Source organism: Platalea leucorodia (genome assembly GCF_965183815.1).
Source record: "Platalea leucorodia genome assembly, chromosome: W".
NCBI classification, from domain to species: domain Eukaryota; kingdom Metazoa; phylum Chordata; class Aves; order Pelecaniformes; family Threskiornithidae; genus Platalea; species Platalea leucorodia.
Window position 1 is genome coordinate 10,470,588 of NC_138859.1, and position 24,604 is coordinate 10,495,191.

Consider the following 24,604-nt stretch of genomic DNA (forward strand, 5'->3'; position numbering starts at 1 on the left):
AGCATCTGCCACAGTAACTAGTACACAAGAAAGTTTACATAATATGTAAATCTGCTCCCTTACAAATATGCAACAATTTTTTAATGCTTTTTGTTATTAACAATCGTACCATAGCTACCTAGGGATATAATTGAAAAGTTGCTAGGATTTCTTTTATTCTTATCATATTTTATTTCTTATTGTTAGACACTTTTCAGACAGTTTTATTCTTAGTTGGTTTTGCTTCCCTTATTCTCTCTATACTTGTTTATTACTGAGAGGAAGCTTATAGGGTCACAGAAGGAACATCTAGAAGGTATCTGAGGAGGACATTCAGGCTATTCCCTGGCTCAAAGGCAAAATCAACTGTCATTAAACCATTCTCAACTGATGGTTAGGCAGCTGACCTGTTAGTCTGATCTGTTTTGAAATACCTCCTGTCAGGGAGATATCAATAGGATTCTTTAATATCCTTACTGTCAGGACAGTTTTCCTAAAATATAGTGTATGTTTTCCCACCCTTTAAGACCCTTACTTACTCCATCCCCAGTAAGAAGACAGCTGATTATATTCCCTCTGTGGCAGCCTTTCCTGTGTTTGCAGACCACTATGATGTCTCTTCTTGGTCTTCTTTACACTAGACAGTCTCTGTATTAATAGCCTTTGGGATCACAGTAGTGCACATCTTGAAGCATGGTGCCCAAACCTCTGCACAGGATTCTAGCTGAGGCCTGTCAGACATAAGTACAACTTAGAACTAAGTCTGTCATCTTAGTGATGAGATTCCATTTATTCATTTCAGTATTGCGTTCGCTTTTCTTACAGCAGTGACAATATTTATTCAGTCTGTGTTGATCTGTAATGCCCAAATCCCTTTCTAAAGAGCTGCTGTTTAGGAAGTCATTCCTCAGCTTGTGCTTGCACAGTTGATTGTTCCTACCCAAGTGCAGTAATTTGCATCCATTGCTTTATTTCAAACCACTGCTCCAATTTATCAAAATATTTTAAAACTGTAGTCCTCTATGCCAAAATGTGTGTTCCCTACCTATCCACAGATTCCAATCAATAATTTAAACAAGAAATTGGAAAGGAAACTTTGCATTTCATTGTCTAGGTCTTCAAACCAGATCTTGAACAATAGCAGACTGGGGCCAGGCAATTTGGAAATACTATTCTTATAGTTTGACTGTGAATCATTTTTTAGCATATTTTTTGGGTATGGTTTTCCAGTGCATAAACATATTGTGACTTACAGAAGTTTAAATTTACTGCCTTAATGGTTTTGATGATTGTAGTCCATTTCTTTTATAGTAATATTTAGGGTTCTAAATAACTAAGAATTGCTGAGACTAGTAGATTTTTTTCAAGATTTATGATAGTCCTTAGTGCTTGACATTTTTAATGGAATGGTATGTTTGATTAATATAACCATTAAGAGCATGCAAATCTGTCTTTGTTTTTATGAAAAACTCCACCACTTCTTTGGGCAACCTGTGCAAGCGTTCAGTCACCCTCACAGTAAAAAAGTGTTTCCTGATGTTCAGGAGGAACCTTCTGTGTTTCTGTTTGTTCCCATTGCCTCTGGTCTGGTCACTGGGCACCACTGGAAAGAGCCTAGCTCCGTCCTCTTTCCACCCTCCCTTCAGATATTTGTACACACTGATGAGATCCCCCGAGCCTTCTCTTCTCTAGGCTGAACAGTCCCAGCTCTCTCAGCCTCTCCTCATATGAGAAATGCTCCAGGCCCTTTGTGGCCATTTCTTGGACTCTCCAGTATAGCCATGTCTCTCTTGTACTGGGGAGCCCAGAACTGGACACAGAACTGTAGGTGTGACCTCACCAATGCTGAGTAGAGGGGAAGGATTACCTCCCTGGACTTGCTGTTGACACTCCTCCTAATGCAGTACAGGATACTATTAGCCTTCTTTGCCACAAGAGCACATTGCTGGCTGATGTTCAACTTGGTGTCCATCAGGACCCTCAGGTCCTTTTCTGCAAAACTCCTTTCCAGCTGGTCAGCCCTCAGCACGTGTACTGGTCCATGGGGTTGTTCCTCCCCAGGTGCAGGACTTTTCACTTCTCCTTGTTGAACTTAATGAGATTTCTGTGGGCCCATTTCTCCAGCACGTCGAGGTCCCTCTGGACGGCAGCACGACCCTCTGGCGTATCAGCCACTCCTCCCAGTTTTGTGTTATCAGCAAACTTGTTGAGGGTATGCTCTTCCCCATCATCCAGATCATTTATGAAGATGATATTGTTGCCTCAAAATACATCCAAGATCGCCATCAAACAAGAGAAGTAAGACTACATCTCAAAGATCAGATTGCAAGATTTTTTTTTTAAGAGTATAAATATGGAAGTCGTGATCCTTCTTTACTAATCTTCATATTTTATTGTTTTGTCCTAGTGTAACTATTTAGAAAAAGGATTTCATTTCGGGGTGGTGGTGTGTATTTTAATTAACTTGTAAAGGTAACTTGATGCAGTTAAAATACCAGCCATGTAAATTGGTACTTAAGCATGTGGGACTGAAGAATAGGGTGTAGTGACCAGTATCAGAGATATTCGGACTCAAGCTTTGTGGTAGGTCAAGACTGGTCCTTCTACTGCTTGGATAATATGATGCAAAGAGGCAAATTTAATTTGTCTTGCTAATAAAATAATAAAAAAAAAAATCTTATTTACATAGTTATTTTTTATTCTCACTATTATGATCTGAAGGATTATTGAATTAAAGTAGCAACAGTAACTTTTTTTACCAGTAAATGTATTATATTCAAAAATGTATTTTTAATTAGGAGATAATAAAGTGATATATAGAGAAAATTTAAAATTTCAGTACTGTCTAATGTCCATTATTGTCATTTATATTGCAACAGCTTCAAAATTAGAGAAAAAATCTGTAGTTTCTGAATCATATTGCAATGGGCTGGCTTGATTAATGTATATTGAGAATTATAATTATTATGTTAATATTTGCATTGTGCAGTAAAGTTTTATCATACATGTTTATTCAGACCCTTTCACTTGAATGCATTTCAGATTCCTGAACAATGCTAACTGGCTGAGATATGTAGGAAGACTAGTAAAACTGCCGTAAAATGGACTTTTTGTTGCTCATAAAGTAGTAATATTTGTTAACACCTCTAATTTCTGTCACACAAATTCTTTTCTTTCATTCTAAAAATTATTTTAATCTGTATTTCAAATACTTTGTCTAATGAAGCGTGCAATTGCAGCAGGTACTTAAACATTGATAACAATGTTTAATGTGCTATCTAAATTCTGGGTGTATTCAAGATTAGTTGTCATTATTATTTTGAACTTGCTGATGAAAAATGTGAGAAATAGAAAGAATTAAGTTTCTCCTATAATTCTTTCCTGAGATGAATTTCATGTATACCTACCCTTATTCCAAGTAAAAAGCTATTGTTCAGTTTTGTAATTGGTAATGTGAAGTGATGAAAATTTAAATCAAAGTATTTTTTATTTCTTCATGCTTGGAGGCTGGTAAGAATCAGGACCAAGCATGATATCTAGTCTCATTCTCAGCCTTAATACAATGCTTTTGTCAAGGCTACAAGTAAGTAAAGGTGATACGGCTCTCTAGAAAATGTTTAAATTTTTTTCTCAATGTCTTAAAAACATAAATATCTTTATTAATATCTTTATCAATGATCTGGATGAGGGGATTGAGTGCACCCTCAGTAAGTTTGCAGATGACACCAAGTTGGGCAGGAGTGTTGATTTGGTGGAGGGTAGAAAGGCCCTACAGAGGGATCTGGACAGGCTGGATCGATGGGCAGAGGCCAATTGTATGAGGTTCAACAAGGCTAAGTGCCGGGTCCTGCGCTTTGGTCACAACCACCCCATGCAACGCTACAGGCTTGGGGAAGAGGGGCTGGAAAGCTGCCCGTCGGAAAAGGACCTGGGGGTGGTGGTCAACAGCCAGCTGAATATGAGCTGGCAGTGTGCCCAGGTGGCCAAGAAGGACAATAGCATCCTGGCTTGTATCAGGAATAGTGTGGCCAGCAGGACTAGGGAAGTGATCGTCCCCCTGTACTCGGCACTGGTGAGGCCGCACTTTGAATACTGTGTTCAGTTTTGGGCCCCTCACTACAAGAAGGACATCGAGGTGCTGGAGCGTGTCCAAAGAAGAGCAACGAAGCTGGTGAAGGGTCTAAAGAACAGGTCTTATGAGGAGTGGCTGAGGGAACTGGGGTTGTTTAGTCTGGAGAAAAGGAGGCTCAGGGGAGACCTTATTGCAACTCTACAACTCCTCTACAACTACCTGAAAGGAGGATGTAGGGAGGTGGGTATCAGTCTCTTTTCCCAAGTAAGAAGTGATAGGACAAGAGGAAATAGCCTCAAGTTGCTCCAGGGGAGGTTTAGATTGGATATTAGGAAAAAATTCTTCACTGAAAGGGTAGTCAGGCACTGGATCAGGCTGCCCATGGAAGTGGTTGAGTCTCCATCCCTGGAGGTATTTAAAAGCCGTGTAGATGTGGTGCTTAGGGACATGGTTTAGTGGTGGACCTAGCAGTGCTAGGTTAATGATTGGAATTGATGATCTTAAAAGTCTTTTCCAACCTAAACGATTCTGATTCTATAGCTCAGTACAGCTGCTTAATACAGTACAACTGAGTCTAGAGCTCTTACCAAAATGGTTTTGTGTTTTAATTTTTTTCAGCTGTTTTTATGTCTGTTTATAAGGAGATAGCTGATGGATTGATTATTAAGCATAGTTTGACATGATTTTGATTGTCCAGTTTTATGGAAACTGTTATATAACTTACCTTTGTTTAAATTACTTCAGTTACCTCATGCCAGCCTAAGATTGCAAAATAGACACTTCAGCTGTAAAGCAATAAAGCAAGTGTCAGAATCAGAGCCACAAGATAAAGCAGGGAACCACCTCCTAGTCTCTTGCATGATTATGTTTGTAATATAAGCATATAAGTATTTCCTTTTATGTTGATATTCAGAAGAAATTAACCTTTTTTCATCTTTGTTATTTTAGCCATGTCCTCCAGGAGCCCGTGATTTTCGAGAAAAACAATGTGCGGACTTTGACAATATGCCTTTCCGGGGAAAGTATTATAACTGGAAACCCTACACTGGAGGTATGGTGTAGCTTTGCAAAAATGTTATCATATGTTAAATGTTCAAAATTATATAAATGTTATATATAAAGTAATGTTTGTAAATTGAATGTTTTGATTAAGATACAATGAGCGAAGTTTGCTAAGCTTGTACTTTTGTCAGTTGCTGAAAATGTTACAGAAGAACCATCTCTGTTCTGGTAGAGTTTTGTTTTACTGTGAAGGGGAGTGCACATCATTGTAGGGACTCCATTTTAAAATATGGAGCCCTTCTCTACCTGCAGTTGCAATAGAATTCGAGATTACACAAGTGCTCTGTAAGTGCCTTTGATGCTATGGTGATGCATTCAGTATAAAAATATCTCAATATAAGTTTTCCTTACTTAAGGTCAGAAGAGTAGGAAAAGGAGAAAGAGGAAAAAACATTTATGAGTCTCTAAAGACTACTTCAATAATCGAATTATAAATAATCACACTGTGCAATAAAAAGGCTATTTTGGGGCAGGGAAGAGGGTTGTAATTTTTTTTTCTCTTTGAGACAGTTTAATCAAGCTTAGTTATGTTTCTGTCATTGTTCAAAGTTTGTAGGTTGCCCTTTGATTATTTTGTCTTTTCCCGTTCTAAACCCTGAGTGAATAAGTCCATGTTCCCCTTTGTGGTTTTGTATTTTATTGGATTGAATGGTTTTATTCCTAGTTTTTTAGATCAAAATCCTAAAAAGGACCATTGTGATCACATGGTCTGAGCTGTAGTGTAATTCCAGTAATAGGACTAAATTCCTAATTGAAATAGTCTGATCTTGTTTTTGAAATTTACCCTGACATACTTCTAGCACTACATTCTTTCGTTATTCATGTTTTTCAAATGATGAAGTGGTATCCTTATTGTTTTAAATTGTTCAATAATCATTAGGGTTGTATTAACATAATGGAATCATTATGGAGCCAGCCATCTTTGCCATATCTTACTATGAGAAATAATCTTTTTTGCAAGAAAGAAGAGTCAAGTAGAAAAATCAGTAAAGGGAAGTAAAATAAAGTGTATACATTATATGTGTCAGGTATGAGATAAGATTATACATTACAGATCTGTTTATGCATATATATTTTTAATTAATTATTAGCTTTTCAAGAATTCTGGGTTTTTTTTCTATGTTTTTGTTGTCCAGGTGGGGTTAAACCATGTGCATTAAACTGCTTGGCTGAAGGTTATAATTTTTACACTGAACGTGCTCCTGCAGTAATAGATGGGACTCAGTGCAATGCTGATTCACTGGATATCTGTATCAATGGAGAATGCAAGGTTACAAATGTTTTATATAATACTTCTGGATTACTATGTTGTGTCTGCTATCTCCTACATTTAATTATGGTATTTGTTTGTTACTTATATGAAATGGGAGTGTTTACAAGTCAAGTTGTTAATGAAAGAGTAAGATTGAGACAAAAAGAAAAAAAGATATTGCATAAATAAGACAATTTGAATTTCAGTAGCTTCTCACAGACATTCACAGAATCCTTCATTTTGTCTTATTTTTTCTTGCTTTGTGGTTTCTGTTGAAGAACTGGTGGAAAGGGCAACAGGAGATGAACAGATTCCTTGCCCTGTTCCAAGGCCTGTTCCATCATTCCAATTAGAACACCACTCTGGCTGAAAAACAGTAAATGTGAACATACTAATCTGTTTCTCTCTAACTAGTTCATCCTGTTGCAAACAATTTTGCTTTTAATGTAACTGAAACAGAAAGTTGTCACTATTGCTCGGTAGTTCTATGAAAAAGTGTATAATGATGCAAGTATTTGCCATTTACTAAAAATCTGATTATCTTGTAAGATTCCTGTGGAACTGCATTGCATGAATTTGCAGAGAATTGGAGGTCTGTGCCATATTTTTTGTTATATTCATCCCACTGCTGCTTCAGTTTAGCAATGTGTTTAAATATGTACTTAAGTCTAAATATCTGAACAGTGCTGGTGACTCTAAAAATTATTTGATTACACTGAAACCACTAACATAACTAAAGCTTAACCCAATGCTTAAGTGCTTTGCTAAATTGAGTGCTGAAGATGTATGTTTATTGAATAACATGATGAGAGCAAAAGCATTTGCCGTGTAAACTAACAAAAAAAAAGCACAAGAAATAACGTGCAGAATTCTGGTGTACTTTATAAGTACTTCATAAGAAGATTTTAGTACTTTTGAGAAATCTTTTAAAACTAATAAATAATCAGACTAAAACTCAAGTTGAGAATGAGCTATGTAATAAAATTGGGTCTCTGTCTTCTCGGTGAATCAGAAAATTGAAATGTAAATGGTTAGAATAATACTATTTTGTAAATTATTTAAAGTATTTTAACTTCTCTTATGACCTATGTATTACCTGTTTACAAGATGGTAGATAATATTGCTAGACAGTAAACCGAGTTATGTAGCTGCCTTGTTTTTTGTATAAATCCCTGAAAAAATTGGCAAGTTGCAGCGTTCTTTCTGTTTGCATCCTACTTGTTTGGGTTTTTTTGTTTGTTTGTTTGTTTGTTTGTTTTTATTTTTCCCCAAAGGATCCAGCTGTCTATATTTTCATTAGCTTTGTAATAGGGATGAATCAATAAGTTACAGGGAGTTCACCGTATATAGATTCCTCAAACAGATAATCAGAAATGTAATGTACTTTTAATGATCAGTTAGTTATAGACACCTCTCTCTTTTTTCCAAAGGCTTTTGAATCCTATCCAATACAGCATGTAATTCAGCCTTTCACTAAGTTTCATTCTGCATTCATTCTTACAGTGAAGTAATTTACACTTTATGTTCAACCTTACAAAAATAATTGCAGGTTTTGCCTGGAGGATGTGGAAAGATGGTCTATGAAGCTGTAAATACCTTTGGGAACAATAATACTATTTATGCTGCATAAATGTTTAAGGAACACACAGCAAATGTTTCCCTTAACAAAGCAATATAGATGGAACATAATTAGCTGTTGTGATATTAAATAAAAATGTCACTAATCATTTATTGATAACTGTAATAATTACATTGTTTGTAAAATGCTGTGTAATCCCTTCCTGAAAGTCACAGTAGAAATACAAAGTATTTATTAATCAAGATTTCATAACAAACCAAAATGTGGATTGTTCTACTTTTTTATTTTCTTCCTCTGGTAAGTGAAAACCCACTTACGGTAATAGATATCAAAACCAGAGTAGATAAAAAGAACAACTGAATATCTCAAACTTGAGAGAAATGCTTCAAAAAACTATGAAGGTAATGGTGCAAGAAACCATCATCCTGTTAAAATACTTGTTCTTATCTGTTCTCAGCATGTAGGTTGTGATAATATTTTGGGGTCTGATGCTAAGGAAGATAGATGCCGTGTTTGTGGAGGAGATGGGAGTACATGTGAAGCCATTGAAGGTTTCTTCAATGATTCATTGCCCAGAGGAGGTATGCACATACATGTCCATTCTGTTGCACAATGCATTTAGATAACTGTTTAGCAAATAACAGTGCTGCATTGATTTCCAGCATGGCATTGCTGCTGGTCATTCACTTTGACTCCTTTTGCCTCATTGTTTCCTTTTTCTGTATTAGTTTGGATTTATGTCAAATACAACAATATGTTTCATTACTGAATACTTAGTTTTCATGGTCTTTAATGCACTTAAAAAGAAGTGGGTGCAGTTTTTTTTAATTCATTAGTTGTGGTTGTATGGTAAAAGTAATTTTGTGTATGATTTTAATACGTATGGTAGAATCTGATATTTAGTCATACATGAAATTTTAGAATAGAAAGAATCCAGAAATGTCTCTTTAAGTTCATGTTATTAAGAACTCAGGAAGTGTATATGGGCAATTAGTTGAAAGCTTAGTTCAAAAAAGACAATATTAGTGTTGCAATCTTAGTGTTATCAGTTTTGGGCCCCTGAATACAGGAAAAGGATTGATTCACTGGAGTGAGTTCAGTTCAGTGAGGGGCCACTAAGATTATTGGGGGCTGGTGCACTTGCCCCTCTGTGAGGAGAGGCTGAGGGAACTGGGCTTATTTAGCCTGGAGAAGAGAAGGTTTGTGGGGACCTAGTATCAACCTTCCAATACCTATGAGGAGGAGGTTATGGAGAAGACAGAGCCAGACTGTTCACAGCGGTGGGTACACAGTGGGAGAAGAGACAATGGCCTATAAATTGAAACAAGACAGGTGCTGACCAAATGGAAGGAAAAACTTTCCCCAGGGGGACAGTCCAGCAGTGGATCAGGTTGCCCAGAAAGGTATTACAGTTTCCATCTTTGGAGGTTTTCATGACCCAGCTGGATAAAGCACTGAGTAACTTGGTCTGATCTCCTAGCTGACCCTGCTTGTAGCAGGAAGTTGGACTAAATGACTGTCTGAGGTCCTTTCCAGCCTGAATTATCCTATGATCATTTTATACATTAATTACTTGTGATACACTGTTGAAAAGACTTTATTAGCATTTAAAAAAAGGAATTCCTGACTGCATGGTAAATTCTTGCTATCACTTTCAAATTTGTGTCTGAAATTTAAAGAGTTTTCCATTATATCACATGAAAGAAAATGTTGAAGTACATTTGAATCCCATATCTCTTACTAATTTTAGTAGTAAGTAATTTATTAATGGTTAGTTTCATGACTAATATTGTTTAAGATAAACAACAAGAAATAAAATTTATCTTTATCTTATAGGCTATATGGAAGTGATTCAAATTCCAAGAGGTTCTGTGCACATTGAAATAAGAGAAGTGACAATGTCAAAGAACTACATTGGTAAGAGCATGGTTTAAACAGCAGACTGTTATTAAGTTAGAGTTTATGATGTGATTTTAGGGTACATTTTCTGGTTTGACCAAACCATACACATAGTAGAAGCAGCAGAGGGAATGGTAGGTGTTAATATTAGGTTGTGGTCAGACAGTTGCAGCAGTTGGTTAGGATGTATTCTCCTGAGTGGACCTAATGAAATGCATCATGTGATTCCTCCTTGTCCACTCAGTGCAAAATCAGGTCAATTTCACTATAGTTATGGTGTCAGACTTGAGCTGAAGTGAATGAGGAACACTCAAATGATATACTGTCCCACTCTGAGGTAGCGTCTTCCAACTGGGGAAGTCTCTGATCTTGGGAGATTGTACTGTTTTAAAACACCATTTTATTCTTGGAATGATTATTCATCAACAGCCATGGTTACTTAAATGCTAACAATACTGTCTCCTTATCTTAAGGCAATTTAATGTATGTATTCCACAGTGTTTCTGTGTTGTAGGGACTTAATGCCATTCCTGTTTTATAGATAAGGAAAATGAGGTGCAGAAAAACTAGGTGCTTAATTGAGATCATTCAGGAAGCTTGTGGTAAAGCACAGAATTAAATTCAAATTCCCAGATTATCATTCCTTTCTTTAAAGACTGTGTTAAATTTGCTTTCTGTTTTTTTAATACTGGTGCGTACAAATCTGGCTTCGTCAAACTCAATACAACATGCATTTCTGAAAGCCTCTGTACCCTGATTTGCATATCATTCAGTTCATAGTACTTAGTAAAAAATAGAACAGAGAGCTGATTAGTTAATTGTACACCAAATTAACAGATTAACACAACCAAAAGCTATTACTTGTTTAGACTGAGCAGCAGCTGACTAGGCTACTTAGTCTGTACTCCATGTAGTTAATATATATAACACTAGCATGTTGAAAAGAATTATGATGCCTGTAAGTCTGAGTTTGAAGGGCAATTATTCTCCTAGGTACATTAATTCCTAAATTGATTATATTGATAATAATGGTGCCTTTTACTGTTGGATGCCTACTTTTCTTTCTGCCTGCCCCCACCCTCCTGTAATTCAGCAGATTATCAGTCTCCCTCCATTCTTCAGTGATAACACCACTACTCCAGCAACAGAGTGCTTATTATTCTTTCAGCATCACGCTTCCCCTGGCCTCTCCCCTATGTCAAAATATACTGCGAGTAAGGTTGCTCATATATCCTATATTGACATTTCAAACAGAGATGGTGGGAGAGGTATACAATGCATCCTATCATGGTTGTTTTCTGCTAAGAACCATATTGTCAAAAGAGCATTTTGTAACATTGAAATCTACACCAATATTAGTGTCATTATATTTAATACGCAGATTCATATTGTGTTTCTGATTCCATGGGTAGCTGAAAACCAGAATAAAGAAGATGATATTCTTAGCTACTACAATTAATTTTGTTATTCCTCTAATTTATAAGCAGAGGAAAGTGATCTGAAAAAGCCTTTAGATTAGCACTATCTGTATAAAATGAATGAAAAATGTCAATTTTTTGGCTTAAATAAAAATATAGGGAACTTCTTTGGTATTTAATCTGGCCACAGATCTAAAAATGTAAAGTGGTACATAAATACTTTTTAAATGTGTTTGTCACAATTTCAAGGGGTTTCCTGAGTTTCAGGCTCTCTCCTCACTGCCTTGCTTCATGCCACAGAAGCCCTGGTTAACACAAATGGGGGATTCCTCTCCTTCACTAGTTCCTTGTGTTTCCAACTTTCAAAGCTGCCATTATATCCTAATGAAAGATAATTATACTAAGTCACAGGGGCCATTTCATTTTGTGTTGGGATGTTTTGTACTGTGAGTGTGAACCAGATCACTATTTTAGGATCACCAGTTTCTGGGGAAAGAAAGGCTTCTAGTTTGTCTGCTCCCTAAAAAGCACTGTACAAGCACTATAGTGTCAACTTCACAGCTCCTTCCCTGTCTTTATAGAGTTCCCTCTGTTGCTCCAGGACAACTGTTTATGTGACCACACTATGAACCAGATTAGAGAACTGATTCAGCTGAAAGTAACCATTTACCCATATTTTGGTTTATGTGCATTGCTGCCAAATATGTGACCACAGTCTAAAAAATCAATTTCTCCATTTGGAAATATACAAAAAAGGAAAAAATAAAACCGTCTTCCTCTGTAGCTCCTCACACTGGCTTCGACATTTCTTCTATGTTCCTTTCAGCCTTTGAGGCTTTCAAACTAACTTACAACAAACATCCCACAGTTCCTTAAACTAAGATCCAGTTCTTTTGCAAGCCATGGCCTCAAATTTAGGCTGCAGTTAGACATTTGGCAACTTCAGTTAGCTCAATCAGCACCTGTCCTCCCTCCCCCTGTCTCTGGCTGATCATTTCTGCACCAATATCACTCCTAGTGTTGCGACAGCAAAGCACATTTTTGCAGCTGCATAAATAATTCAATATTTTCAACTGATCTGTCCAAAAAATAACCCAGCAGCAGCAAAATTGCCTGTTTTCAGAGCTGCTGAAAAAATATATGTTTAGTAATGCTGTTATGTTCCCTTAAATGGATTGATCCGAGGTGACATCTTCCCTTATATTCCCCTTATGCAACAGGGTGTTGTGTGCTAATTTCCTGTGGGCTTCCTGCATTCTCAAGTTCTCATAAATTATTTGATTAGGATATTAACTTGTTCTGTCTCATATGCTAATAGCATTATGCCACTGCTTCATCACTGTCATGTAATTATATTATTGAAATGCTATTCACAGCTGTGTGGCCTTCACCTACACATAACAACTGACATTAAGCTAATCTATTTACAGAATGTAAATGCATTTTTCTTTGGCAGTCAGACAGGTAAAAAATGAACTGCTTTGCTTCTGGGTATATATTAGTTTAAGTGCATATAGCATACATACAATTGATAGCATATAATGTCAGAATGATTAATTATGTAAACAATGTATGAGAACATTTGTTCTCCTGTGCTCATTTATATGTCTCATTTGTTGTTGTTCATATGTCTCAAATAATATAAGTAAAGCATTCACTTCATTATTTGCTCTTAGTAGATACTAGACATACTGACGAGAAAATGTTTGGGATTGAGTGGCACAGTAAGAGACTTTAATATGTCTTGATGGCTTTGGGAGACCCTGTGACCCTCTTTTAATTAAGCTAGATTTTGTGAAAGCAGGATGGATAGAAATTTTTGCTATGTGGCAATAAGACCACTAATAAAAAAATACTGATGTTCAGCTGTAACATAGTTATTTCATATACCCACGTAAAATAGATAAATAGTGGAAATACTGTTCCTTTCTTTTAGTACAGTACCGCTTGCAATTTGTCTTGTTCTCCTGTACTCACTTTTTTTACTATCTATCTCCTTCTTGTACTACAAAACCTATATAGACAATAAGGAATCTGAACTACTTTGAGAATTCCAGATAAGTGAATGTCAGAGCTAGTTTCTTCACTCAAAGCACATGTATGTTTCCAGAGTAAATCCAGGGAAGTCCATGGAATAAAATTTATGCTATGGAAAGGCATTTCTTTACAGACCTTATGGTGCTGATGGAAATGGTTACTAATCCCTGCTGAATATGGCTGTCACCAACAGAATGTTACTGCCTCCCAACTATCTCCTGTTCATATGAATGCTCTCTCATGTCTTTTAGAAAATTTGAGTGTCATTCAGACATTTTCTCTAACTGTTTAAGGTATCCATCTGTCCACACAGATGTAGCTGAGAATAAAACTTGATCCTAAGTTGTCTTATTCCTTATGATTGTGATGTGAGTTTGTAAATTCCCCATCAGGTAAAGTCAGTGATTTGTCTCAACAAAAAATGACATGGCTATTTGATCATGTATTTCCAACCATCATTTTGCCTTTAGGAACATGTTTTATTTAAAATAAATATGACTCGGTAAACTTCACCTTAAGTCAAGAAGTCAATGTCTAGTTAACAGAATATTCACCTTAAGATACAAAGTCAGTTTCTTATTTAGAAACTTAATCCAATATTATTGATAGAAAATCAAATATAAGTCCCTGAATAATATCTGCTTGTCCAGCCTAATTGGTTGGTTAGCTAAGAAATTTATGTTTTGTCTACAGTACTTTTATGGTTTAAGGCTGTAAATTAGGTTTAATAAAATATCTTAGCAGATTAAATAGCTAGTATTTGGTTTTGTAGTAGAAATATCTTGGATTTATGCTTTAAGAAGGAAAAAAAAAAACAGTGGACAAAGACAACAAAGCAAGAGCTGATTGGGACCATATGTCAGACTCAATGTTCCTTCTCTTTTTTTCCTCTGCACATTATCTGAGATACCTATCCCATGCCCCAACATCTTAATCTAAAGATTAGATTGATAATTGATTATACATTTGAGACCTACATATATCTTAAGTAGAACAGCATACATTGTACATGGGCTCAGTTTTAAAGTTGAAGATATATTGCAAGTTGCATGAAGCATTCTGTTTTGTTCCATATAGCATCTGCATGTTGAAATCTGCAAAGTATACCTGCACATTGAAGATTATTGAAGAGGCAATATTGTCAAACTCCACGAGGGATATTTTGACCAGGACTAAAGAAAAGGTTTTATATTGCTTGAAAAAACAGTGGTGTTGCGCTGAAGCTCACATACTTCTAACAGATTAGTATTTTAATTTGCAATGGCTTCTCCATTATAAATGCTGCTTCCAATTTTTAGGTGGCTTGTATTTTTTTTTAAGCTTTAAAATCTGAAGAGGATGACTACTATATTAATGGTGCCTGGACTATTGACTGGCCAAGAAAGTTTGATGTTGCTGGAACAGCTTTCCATTACAAGAGACCAACAGATGAACCAGAGTCTTTGGAAGCACTAGGCCCTACTTCAGAAAATCTCATAGTCATGGTAAAGTTATAATTAATATATTTCTGAAATTTGAAATGTATATTTATGTTCTTAGGAAAGACAAGGCCATGAATGAAATCAAAATAGGTTGTGTTTACAGAGAGTATACAGCTTGCCTTGCTGGGACTAGCTGGGACACAGCTTTTTAACACAGCTTGCTTATCTTTCAAAACTGACAGGCAAACATTGTGATGAAAAAGGGATAAAGTCAGAAAAGCCCCAGGAAATCTCACAGAAAATGCCCCATCTGTGTTAAATATGCTTCGGAATAATGGTAGCAGAAATTGTAAATGGGGCGTATGATGTATCTCTGCGTACTGTTGATACATCGAAGTGTTAAGATATAGCATGACAGTTCCTGACAGTTCTGTAGATGTCAGTGGTTTTAAGCCTGGCCTGAGTGTGAAGTACTTTTATCACAGCAAGAGTACCGTGATTTGACCTGTATTAAAGTATGTTGCTGTGACATACATTGCTCTGAATAGATTGTACAAAATATGAGAATGTAACAGAAGATGTGACCAGGGTCCTGGTACTCTGTCTCTGACGGTAGGCAATAGTAAGCCTACTGTTGCTCTACTGTGTTGAGGAGGAGTATAAGAACAGGGTGATACTTGCCCAGTATATTCTAGCAGCTGCCAGATTTGCAGTTCAGGGATTGCTTGAGCTAGACAGGATATTTTTGTGTATAGAATGATTGTTGCCTGGATATTAACATTTTAGGTGACATTTTCAAACACCCAAATCCTGTTTTTTCTGCTGTAGCTGTGGATAAGCTGGAGTCCATATAGAATGAGTTACACAATGATTAATAGTGGCTTTTCTCATTCAGTCAGTGCCACTGACTTTCTTACTGAAAGTTCTCTGCTCTTTTGTCCAATGGAGATAGGCAGATATGCCTCTGCAAAATATCACAGAAGGTAGAAGGGGGTGAGAAATAGCTTTAAAATGTGTCAGATTGATGCATCTTAACATGATATATATTATTAGTAACAAAAAGAAAAAGTTAGGTAGAGAATTGAAGACTAGTATTGGACAGGTGGTATGTGGAAGTGCAGCTCAACAGTGAGGGTAGATGAAAGCTCATAGTGATTGTTGCACTTCCATCTGTATCACTTGCAGTGATATAGCTGCAGTGAGAGTTTTGATATTCCTTTAAAGGAACCACAGGTGTGATTCCACCAAGCTAATGCTGTTGGCTATTGCATTAGGGGAAAACAATGACCTCAGCAACAGTCTGTTGCTGTTACTATTATTACTATTATTATAGTCACTAGAAGTGTAAGCAAGGGCAGAGCTAGGTTCCTAATTGCTATGTGGGTAGCTCTTCGCAAGATTTCAGCAAGGACTGATGCATGTTTGCACAGTAATGTCCTTAACCAACTTTGACCTCACGTAATTATTCAGCTACCAAATTAACTTCCATTAAGACATTAATTTTATGAAAACTGGCTTTTTAGAACAGTTATGTCAAGAATAAAGAACTTACAGAAGTTATAAAGTTGTGTCAAGGGAAAAAAAGACAAAGCTCACCTTAGACAATAATGCTTTTCTTTTATATATGTTTTAAAGTTAGTCCAGATTCTTTTGGGAGTACCTAAAAGAACTACTATGGCTTCCTTTATTACTTTTTTCCCTTCCACAGGACATAACACATACCTAGATTAAATGTCACTGTAGTTGCTCTCTGATTGCCTGTTTTAATGGTATAACCAGTTGTTTTCAACTACAGATTCTGCTACAGGAACAAAATTTGGGTATAAGGTATAAATTCAGTGTTCCCATCTCTCGCACTGGCAGTGGAGACAATGAAGTTGGCTTTGCATGGAATCATCTGCCTTGGTCAGAATGTTCTGCCACTTGTGCTGGAGGTAAGACACCAGGCAGTCAAGCTTCAGGGTAAACTGAATTGCAAGATACAGTTTACTACATAATTATGTAGGTAACTAATTGAAAACATTTCTTTCAGACATGCCTCAAACCTTAAATTGGTGAAAGAACTTTTATTTTATCACAACGGATTTTGTTGCTTTCAAGTACATTTAATATGTTCATATCTTTTTGTTAAATACAGTGTATCTTGGCACAGTGTGTCTCTGTCTGCTGATGCTTCTTCTGAGATTCTGTTGAAGCTGGGATGTTTGCTTTTCACAGGAGCTTTCTTGATAAAGGACATCAGAAGTTTTAAGGAAGGAGATTAAAAACCAGAAGGCAAATAAGGCAACTGTAAATAAAGGGATATGCCTTTGTGTGTTTGTAGGTATGCTTCACAGGATCCTAGTCAGCCCTTCTATCCTCCAGCCACCAAAGTTTAGGATACATACTAGCAGCTCCTCTGTAGCAGATGATAACAACTCGATTATACTTCCCAGCCCATAGCAGTATCTGAGAATTGTTGCCTATTGGCAGCAGTGGGGGATTTGTAGGTTGTCCCATATGATTCATCATGGGTGCCTTTTGCCCACAATTTACTATATTCCTAATCCTCCCTCTAGTGGCCACCAATGCAATTCTTTACCTCTGGCTGGGAGAGCAGGACAGTTGGCTTCCTTCAAAGCCAACACCATTGCTGCTGCATGGACTGGTGAGTAGAAGTGCTGTGTGAACAGTATCTTTCTTCTCTCTGGAGACTGAATGCATCATCTCCCCAACATACCTCAATTTCAGAAGATATGGGAGAGAGCTTTAAATCTGCCTCAGAAATTCAGTTTTCTACTGCACTGTGCACTGCCCATAGCAAGAGGAAGACACCGTATTTTTTTAAAGAACCCTTGGACCAAATATTTGTCCTTTTCCTTTTTTTACGGCTACTGGATGTATTCATGTTTTGAATCATCTTGACTCATCTTTCTGCTGGATCCTGCTGTGTCTGTTAGTAGTTGTTTGCTTTTTAAATAAAGCAGTTTGCTTAGCCATATGTAAGATACAAATGACAGCACAAATTCTGTTCTGTGCAGCTAAATAGAGAAAGTCTTGAAACAAAATAGAGGAAGGTGCCAACTTTCTCCAATATTTTTATTGTTCATTTGTTGGATTCTTGTAATCAAATGAGTGACAGATTGCTTTTTTAACTACTATTTAACAATGGTGAGTGTCGTAGGAAAAGGAACGTTTTAAAAAATCTCATAGCAAAAGACAGTTCCAAGTATCAGAACCTTACAAGTACTGCCAAATCCTATTTTTATGATGACAATGAGTTAATGATCTTTTTGAAGTCATGGGAAAACTCACATTGATTTAGGTAGAGACAAGATTTTAGCCATGGAACTTCTGTCATGCAGGTCATTGTCACTTTGCAGATTTGAAAGTATACAACAGAAAAAATAATTGGCTCTGAAGGAGTAGGCACTTGTCTAGATAAGAACTTTTTGACATAATTAATTAACTTTTAAGGGAAGATTTGTGAATCCATGATAACTGCTTACATTTATTATTCATTTGAAACTTGGGGGGGGGAGAAAGATTTTCTTCAGTAGCTTATGGTGGCTAAACCAGGCACTTTTCTCTCCTTTCAGCTTAGTATGAGGATATACTATGGTCACTTATTTTCATTGAGCTCTGTGCTCAGGGAATAAATGTTTCATTTAGCTATGATTTGTGTTAAAAACTGTACCTGCTTTCTCCATATGAGTACCTGCTATTCCCCCCAGTTTATGAAGCACCTTTTGCCACATGCCAAAAGAAAAAACAATTCTAAAAAGGAGCTGAGTCAGGGAAAAAGAAAGGGAGACAAGGATTGTAGAGACAGAGACTGTAACTGGAAAAGCTGGCTAATATAAATACGAAGTGTTGAGAAATCTTAGAAATGAAACCACTACATGGCTTTGTTTATTTCTATAGGATTCATTACGAAGTCCATTATTGAAATTCTATTTACTTGAACTCTGTCTTTAGAAGAGAAATTTTGCTCTGCATCAAAGGATAACAAAATATTCAACAGTTAAAGGATTTCTCACAGAAAGTAAAAAAAGGGCAATAAGCATGTGTGAGGAATATTAGTATGGAAACTATTTCTGTGAACAGGTTAAAGGCATCAACATTTTCCTGCATCTCATTGTAGTTGGTGTAGCACACCTGTAGTGCATGGACTGATCAAGGTTTGATCATATGATATTCCATCTTGATCCAGGAAAGCTCTAGATGATGTAGAGCCAGATATACTTTTATATCAAAGCATAGGCTTTATATCAAAGCTGTAGGCAAATCTAAATTCTAATCAACACATTTAACTTCTGTCCATCTCTGAACATGTCTGTATTCTAATGTTGTCTTTTTGTCTAGGTGTATGTTACACTTAAAAAGCCATCTTAAAAGAACATCAAATTTGGAAGTATTTAGATACGAGGAAATGACAGAATTAAGGATTACTATGAAATCTTAAATTGTTTTCTGTGGTTGTGGCTGTTCTGTGAAACAGGGACCAGTTGAGTGGGCACCATTCTCTGATCCTGAGGCTGTGTCACAGACTAGCTTGTGTCCACTCCACACTACTAAGGTCTAGTTCTCTCTAAATCAGGCTGACTGTATCTGCATTATGTAGCATTTGACCAAGTCTGTGACTCTTAAAACATAGTTATTACTTGGTGTATATTTTTTAATTCAAAGTGTCTAAAAAAGAAAAAGTGAGAACTGCATACAGCCCACCAGAGTGATATGAACTTGAGGATATGTGTTAAATGTCATGAAGTAGAGCACAAAGGCTAGAGCAGCATTTTGGCAGTGCAAAGTTTAAATAGTTTTGGAGTATTGTATATTGCAGAAGTGTCCAAACTTTGTGCAATCTCCTCTTCATAGTCTTTTGAGAGCAATCCACTGCATTCAGCAATTCCTAGAGCTCCCTGTAGGCCTTGTCTTGGAGAAGGATAACTGGAGCAGTCAGGAGTCAAGGAGCAAGCTAAGAGCAACCTACAATCTTTATTAGATGGTAACGTGCTGTCTTTTCCACTGGATTTCTATCTGACATTCATCTCTGCTGTGCTGATGAGTCACATCTGAACAGTAAAAGTGCTTTAACTTTTAAAACAAGACCTCTGTTCAGGGCCTGTCTCAGTTTTGCAAAATAGGAAGAGCATGTTGTAAATGGAATGGTAGGTATCTCATGTGATACTGAGCAACTCAAAGCATATGTTACAGTCTTACTTGCTAATTATCAGTTTATCATTATCTAGGTACCTCTCTGAGCTCTGAAGCATGCAGTGAAGTTCATCAAGTGTGTATAAAGTAAAGTATTCTGAAAACTCAGCTGGGCACCTGAAATCAATGGACTCTTTCCACAGTAGACATTATTCTTCATAGAGTAGTCTAGGAGATAACATTTGCGAACCAAGCAATTGCATGTTTAGTTTGCATTTAAAAACCAGAAGGAAGTTAGTCCTTCTTTAATGAAAGATAGAATAGACTGTTTCAGTTGGAAGGGACCTACAATGATCATCTAATCCAACTGCCTGATCAATTCAGGGCTGACCAAAAGTTAAAGCATGTTAGTAAGGGCATTGTCCAAATGCCTCTTAAACACTGACAGGCTTGGGGCATTGACCACCTCTCTAGGAGGAAGCCTGTTCCAGTGTTTGACCACCCTCTCGGGAAAGAAATGCTTCCTAATGTCCAGTCTAAACCTCCCCTGGTGCAGCTTTGAACCATTCCCACGCGTCCTATCACTGGATACCAGGCAGAAGAGCTCAGCACCTCCTTCTCCACTTCCCCTCCTCAGGAAGCTGCAGAGAGCAGTGAGGTTGCCCCTCAGCCTCCTTTTCTCCAAACTAGACAAGCCCAGAGTCCTTAGCCACTCCTCATAGGACATGCCTTCCAGCCCTTTCACCAGCTTTATTGCCCTCCTCTGGACGCATTCAAGGACCTGAACATCCTTCTTAAATTGTGGGGCCCAGAACTGCACACAATACTCAAGGTGAGGCTGCACCAACACTAAATACAGCAGGATAATCACCTCTCTTGACTGGCTGGTTATACTGTGTTTGATGCACCCCAGGATGCGGTTTGCCCTCTTGGCTGCCAGGGCACACTGCTGACTCATATTGAGCCTGCTGTTGACCAACACCCCCAGATCCCTTTCTGCTGGGCTGTTCTCCAGCCACTCCTCTCCCAATTTATACTTGTGCCTGGCGTTACTCTGTCCCAGGTGCAGAATCTGGCATTTGGACTTGTTAAATTTCATCCCATTGACAATTGCCCAGTGCTCCAATCTATCTCGATCCCTCTGCAAGGCCTCTTGTCCCTCAAGAGAGTCAACAGCACCTCCCAGTTTAGTATCATTAGCAAACTTGCTAATGGTGCATTCAACTCCTTGTGTATTTAGTAGTGTAGATTGTGTAGTTAGTAGTGTCATTCATGTTAAAGGAGAAAAGAACAAAATATTACATAGTTGCTCTGCAAGTGAGCAGCATATCCTGTAGAGTGAATTAAGTAGAAACCATGTCTCCAGAATCTGAGTTTTATTTTGGTATTTTCTTGAGTTTTTCTAAAAATAGGTTTTTCAGATTTACCAGGTAGTTTAAAGAGCTTGCCTGGTAACAGACAACTCTCTTCTTTTCCTGGATTCATGTATTCATATGTAGGATGAGAATATAATTTCATTCATTTTTAATATCTGTCTCTTAGTATCTGTTCTTATGCTTGGAAATCCAGAATTGCAGCTTTTCTTTTTGTATACTAGAACCAGTATTTTCGATATTGAAAAACTTTTCTTTAAAATACAAGTTTATACTATCTGAGCTAGTCTTTCTTCTCTGGGAACATTATGTAAAACTTAGCTACATATATTCTCCATATTAATTTCCTTTCCTGAAAGTTCATTGATAACTGTTCTACTCTGAGTCAAGAGTTTTCAGAAGGAAAGTTTGTTACTGTCTTGTATAGGTCTTTATAGCTGGTGGCAGACTTGGACAAGACTATGGGAAAACAATGCCAGAGAATATCAGAATGTACAGTGCAAGCTTATCTAGACAGAGAAGAGTGGGAGAGGAAAGAACACATGGAATTTAGAAGGGATGGATGGATGAACAGGTTGCTGGAATTCAGAAAAAATTGATGACAACAACAGAAGATTTTTTTAAGGACCTCATTATTTAATTATTTAATGAGAAAAATCTAAGAAAGGGGAAATTAGAATACATAGAAAGAGGAAATAAAACAATAAAATGAAGGCTGGAAAGAGAAGAAGAAAGTGCTAAAATAGAAAAGGGTGATATATATCACTTACAGATTACAGAATTGCAGTTTATTTACTCTCATGCCTGTCTTTCCTTTTATGATATCTTGTAGCTTTCCAAGTGCAAGTATATGACTTCATCCAGATCCATAAGTATTCTTAATAAGAAAGTGAACTGCTGGTGGTATTGTTTAAAAAAATCCAACAAAAGAAAAAAATCCTTCTATGTATTTTTATTTTTGTATACATTAAAAATAAACTCCAATAAGTGCATGCCCCCTTTTCTTATTTTCTTCCATGCTTAATAGAATTCTAGCAATAAATGGCAACAAATGACAGCATTTATTATCTGAAATTTACCAGGTACCCTAAGCATTGGTTTTGATTTCATTCATTCTATTGGAGTTCATTTCCAGATGAGTCAAATATCTTACATATTCATGTTTTTTTATGAAATATTCAGTCAGTATATTATTATAAGTAAATTGATTGCTGTCCAGTTTCCTTTGCTGCTCATCACTCTTGTAGAGTGGTGGCTACTATGTTTTTCTTTCATGCCCTCAGATGAATTATGAAACTGTCTTTAGACAAATAAAACATACTTGTCCTCATCAAGGAAAATGTAAGTTTGGCTCTGTGATGAACATCTTGTGATCCAATGAATGAGCTCAGAAAGTACAAGTGGATTAACCAGCATGCACTAGTTTTAGTGATGCAAGATTCACTATGTATTGGTACCGGCATCTTTATAATTAACTGTTGCAATAGCAAACCACAATTTTGGGGGATTGCTTTTAAAAATAGATATAGTATTTACATGCCTGCAATTTTAATTTAAGAATAAAATGTGCTCCATGTAATTTAAAATTTGGCTACTGAAAGTCATGCAGACTATTTGTGAATTGAATTCTGCAAAATATCTCAGTTCTCTGGAGAATATAGTCACTAAACCACTGGGGTTTTATTTTCTATTAGAATTGCATTGACCAGTCATGAGGACATTTTTTGTCTTTTATTATAAACTATAGGTCTGTAGATTTGAAAGCAGAGTGTTTCTGTCTAACTGCTTGTAATTATTCCCCCAAGAGTTTAAATGAACTTGTTTAGCTGTGCTTTTTAGATTAAGAGAGACCATATACTCAGAGAGGAGTTAATAATTTTAAAAGATTTTTTCAAGGCCCACAGGGCTTAACCAAGTTGTAGCTGTTGTCTGGGTAAAAACTGCAGTTCCAGACTTTTCCATTTCTTTTTCTTAAAGTTTGAATCTGAATTTTGTTTCTGAGATGTTATTTTAAATAACATTGTAATTAGACAGCAATGATGCAAAGTTTCCTTAATCCATACCTATGGTTTTTGTATCACAAATCACATACTGTGTGGCAAGATGCTGCAGAACATTTTAAAACAGGCATATCTGCCTGGCATGGATTAAAGATTCTTCACTGTGTGAATGAATAGTGGTGAATGCTGTCTTAGGGGTGATATGCTACCTGACCAATGTTCAATAAATAACATGGCTGGTTTAAATTTTTTTTAAAATTGAGCACAATGATACTTTGTGTTCATAGTACTTCAGAATACTTTCTTATTACATAGCTCCTCAGAAATGAATTTACTGGGGCTGCCAATTTTAAGCCAAAGCCTGGAAGGAAATGTGTCTGATGCCAGTAGGAAATTTAGTGAAAACATAACATTAATATCTATGCTATCCCATAAATATATTTGAGAGAATGGTATGCATCATTAAAATGCTTAATTATAAAGTGCATATAAATTATTATTTTTTTAAGCATTTATATTTGAGGTAAATTTGAGGGAAACCTATTATTTTATCAGCCACCAAGAGAATTAAGGCAGCTTGTGATAGAAAGGATAAATGATTATTCATCAGTCAGAGCTGAACAAAAATTCTATGTCAACTAGCAGCACCATGTTACTAGCATTGCTGTTTGGCTAGTCCTTTTAAATATTATTTCTCGTCATGGTGAAGTTTGAGTAGAAAATTGCAAAAGAAATACTCCTCCTCAGGTTGTCAGATCTGATTTTAATTATTCTCATCTGTTGGCAGTGCTTACATAGATTATAGAATTTAAAGTGAATCATCTTGTCACAGCTTCTCAAATATTTAGATCTTCCACTTATTTGTCAAGAACAAAAGGAAGAGATTATAAAGGAGAGCCTAATCTGGTAAACATTTTCTTCTCTCTTTCATGCTGCAATTGATATGTCTTTTCTCTACTAAAATAGTACTAAAGGAGTAAAGAACTGAAGAAAATCATCTCTCACTCTGTGTGTGTGCATATAGAAAAATATATATAACAACAACATTGAAGTGCTAACTGATTTGAAATTTTGAAGATAACTAAAGATCTAGAAATAAATGAAAAATTAGGTAAAAAGAAGTGTAACATGATAGGTCATGCTTGACTAGCTAGATATATTTTAATATATAACTCATTTTCTAGACCAAGGAAATATAGTAGATTAATTCATCTAGGCTTTCCCAAGACTTTTGTTGTCACCTACATTTAATAAAGATTTAGAAAAGATTAGTAGACAAGAGGCATGCTTAAAATGTAAATTACTGGGCCAAAAGGCAACGAGCCTAGTGGGCATCTTAAAGACCTTTCACATGACTCATCAGACTTCAGTTTTTC

The 24,604-nt window shown here is 36.5% G+C and overlaps 1 protein-coding gene across 1 annotated transcript in view; it reads left to right on the top strand.

Moving 5' to 3' along the window:
• Window positions 1-24,604, top strand: part of LOC309601528 (A disintegrin and metalloproteinase with thrombospondin motifs 6-like) — a gene marked incomplete at both ends in the record, with an annotated part of 161,201 nt that overhangs the window by 111,299 nt on the left and 25,298 nt on the right. Inside the window, 6 exons of the mRNA XM_082334573.1 lie at window positions 5,000-5,102; window positions 6,250-6,383; window positions 8,402-8,525; window positions 9,781-9,861; window positions 14,619-14,782; window positions 16,515-16,653. Coding sequence (XP_082190699.1) covers window positions 5,000-5,102; window positions 6,250-6,383; window positions 8,402-8,525; window positions 9,781-9,861; window positions 14,619-14,782; window positions 16,515-16,653 — 745 coding nt within the window. The remainder of the gene's footprint in view (window positions 1-4,999; window positions 5,103-6,249; window positions 6,384-8,401; window positions 8,526-9,780; window positions 9,862-14,618; window positions 14,783-16,514; window positions 16,654-24,604) is intronic.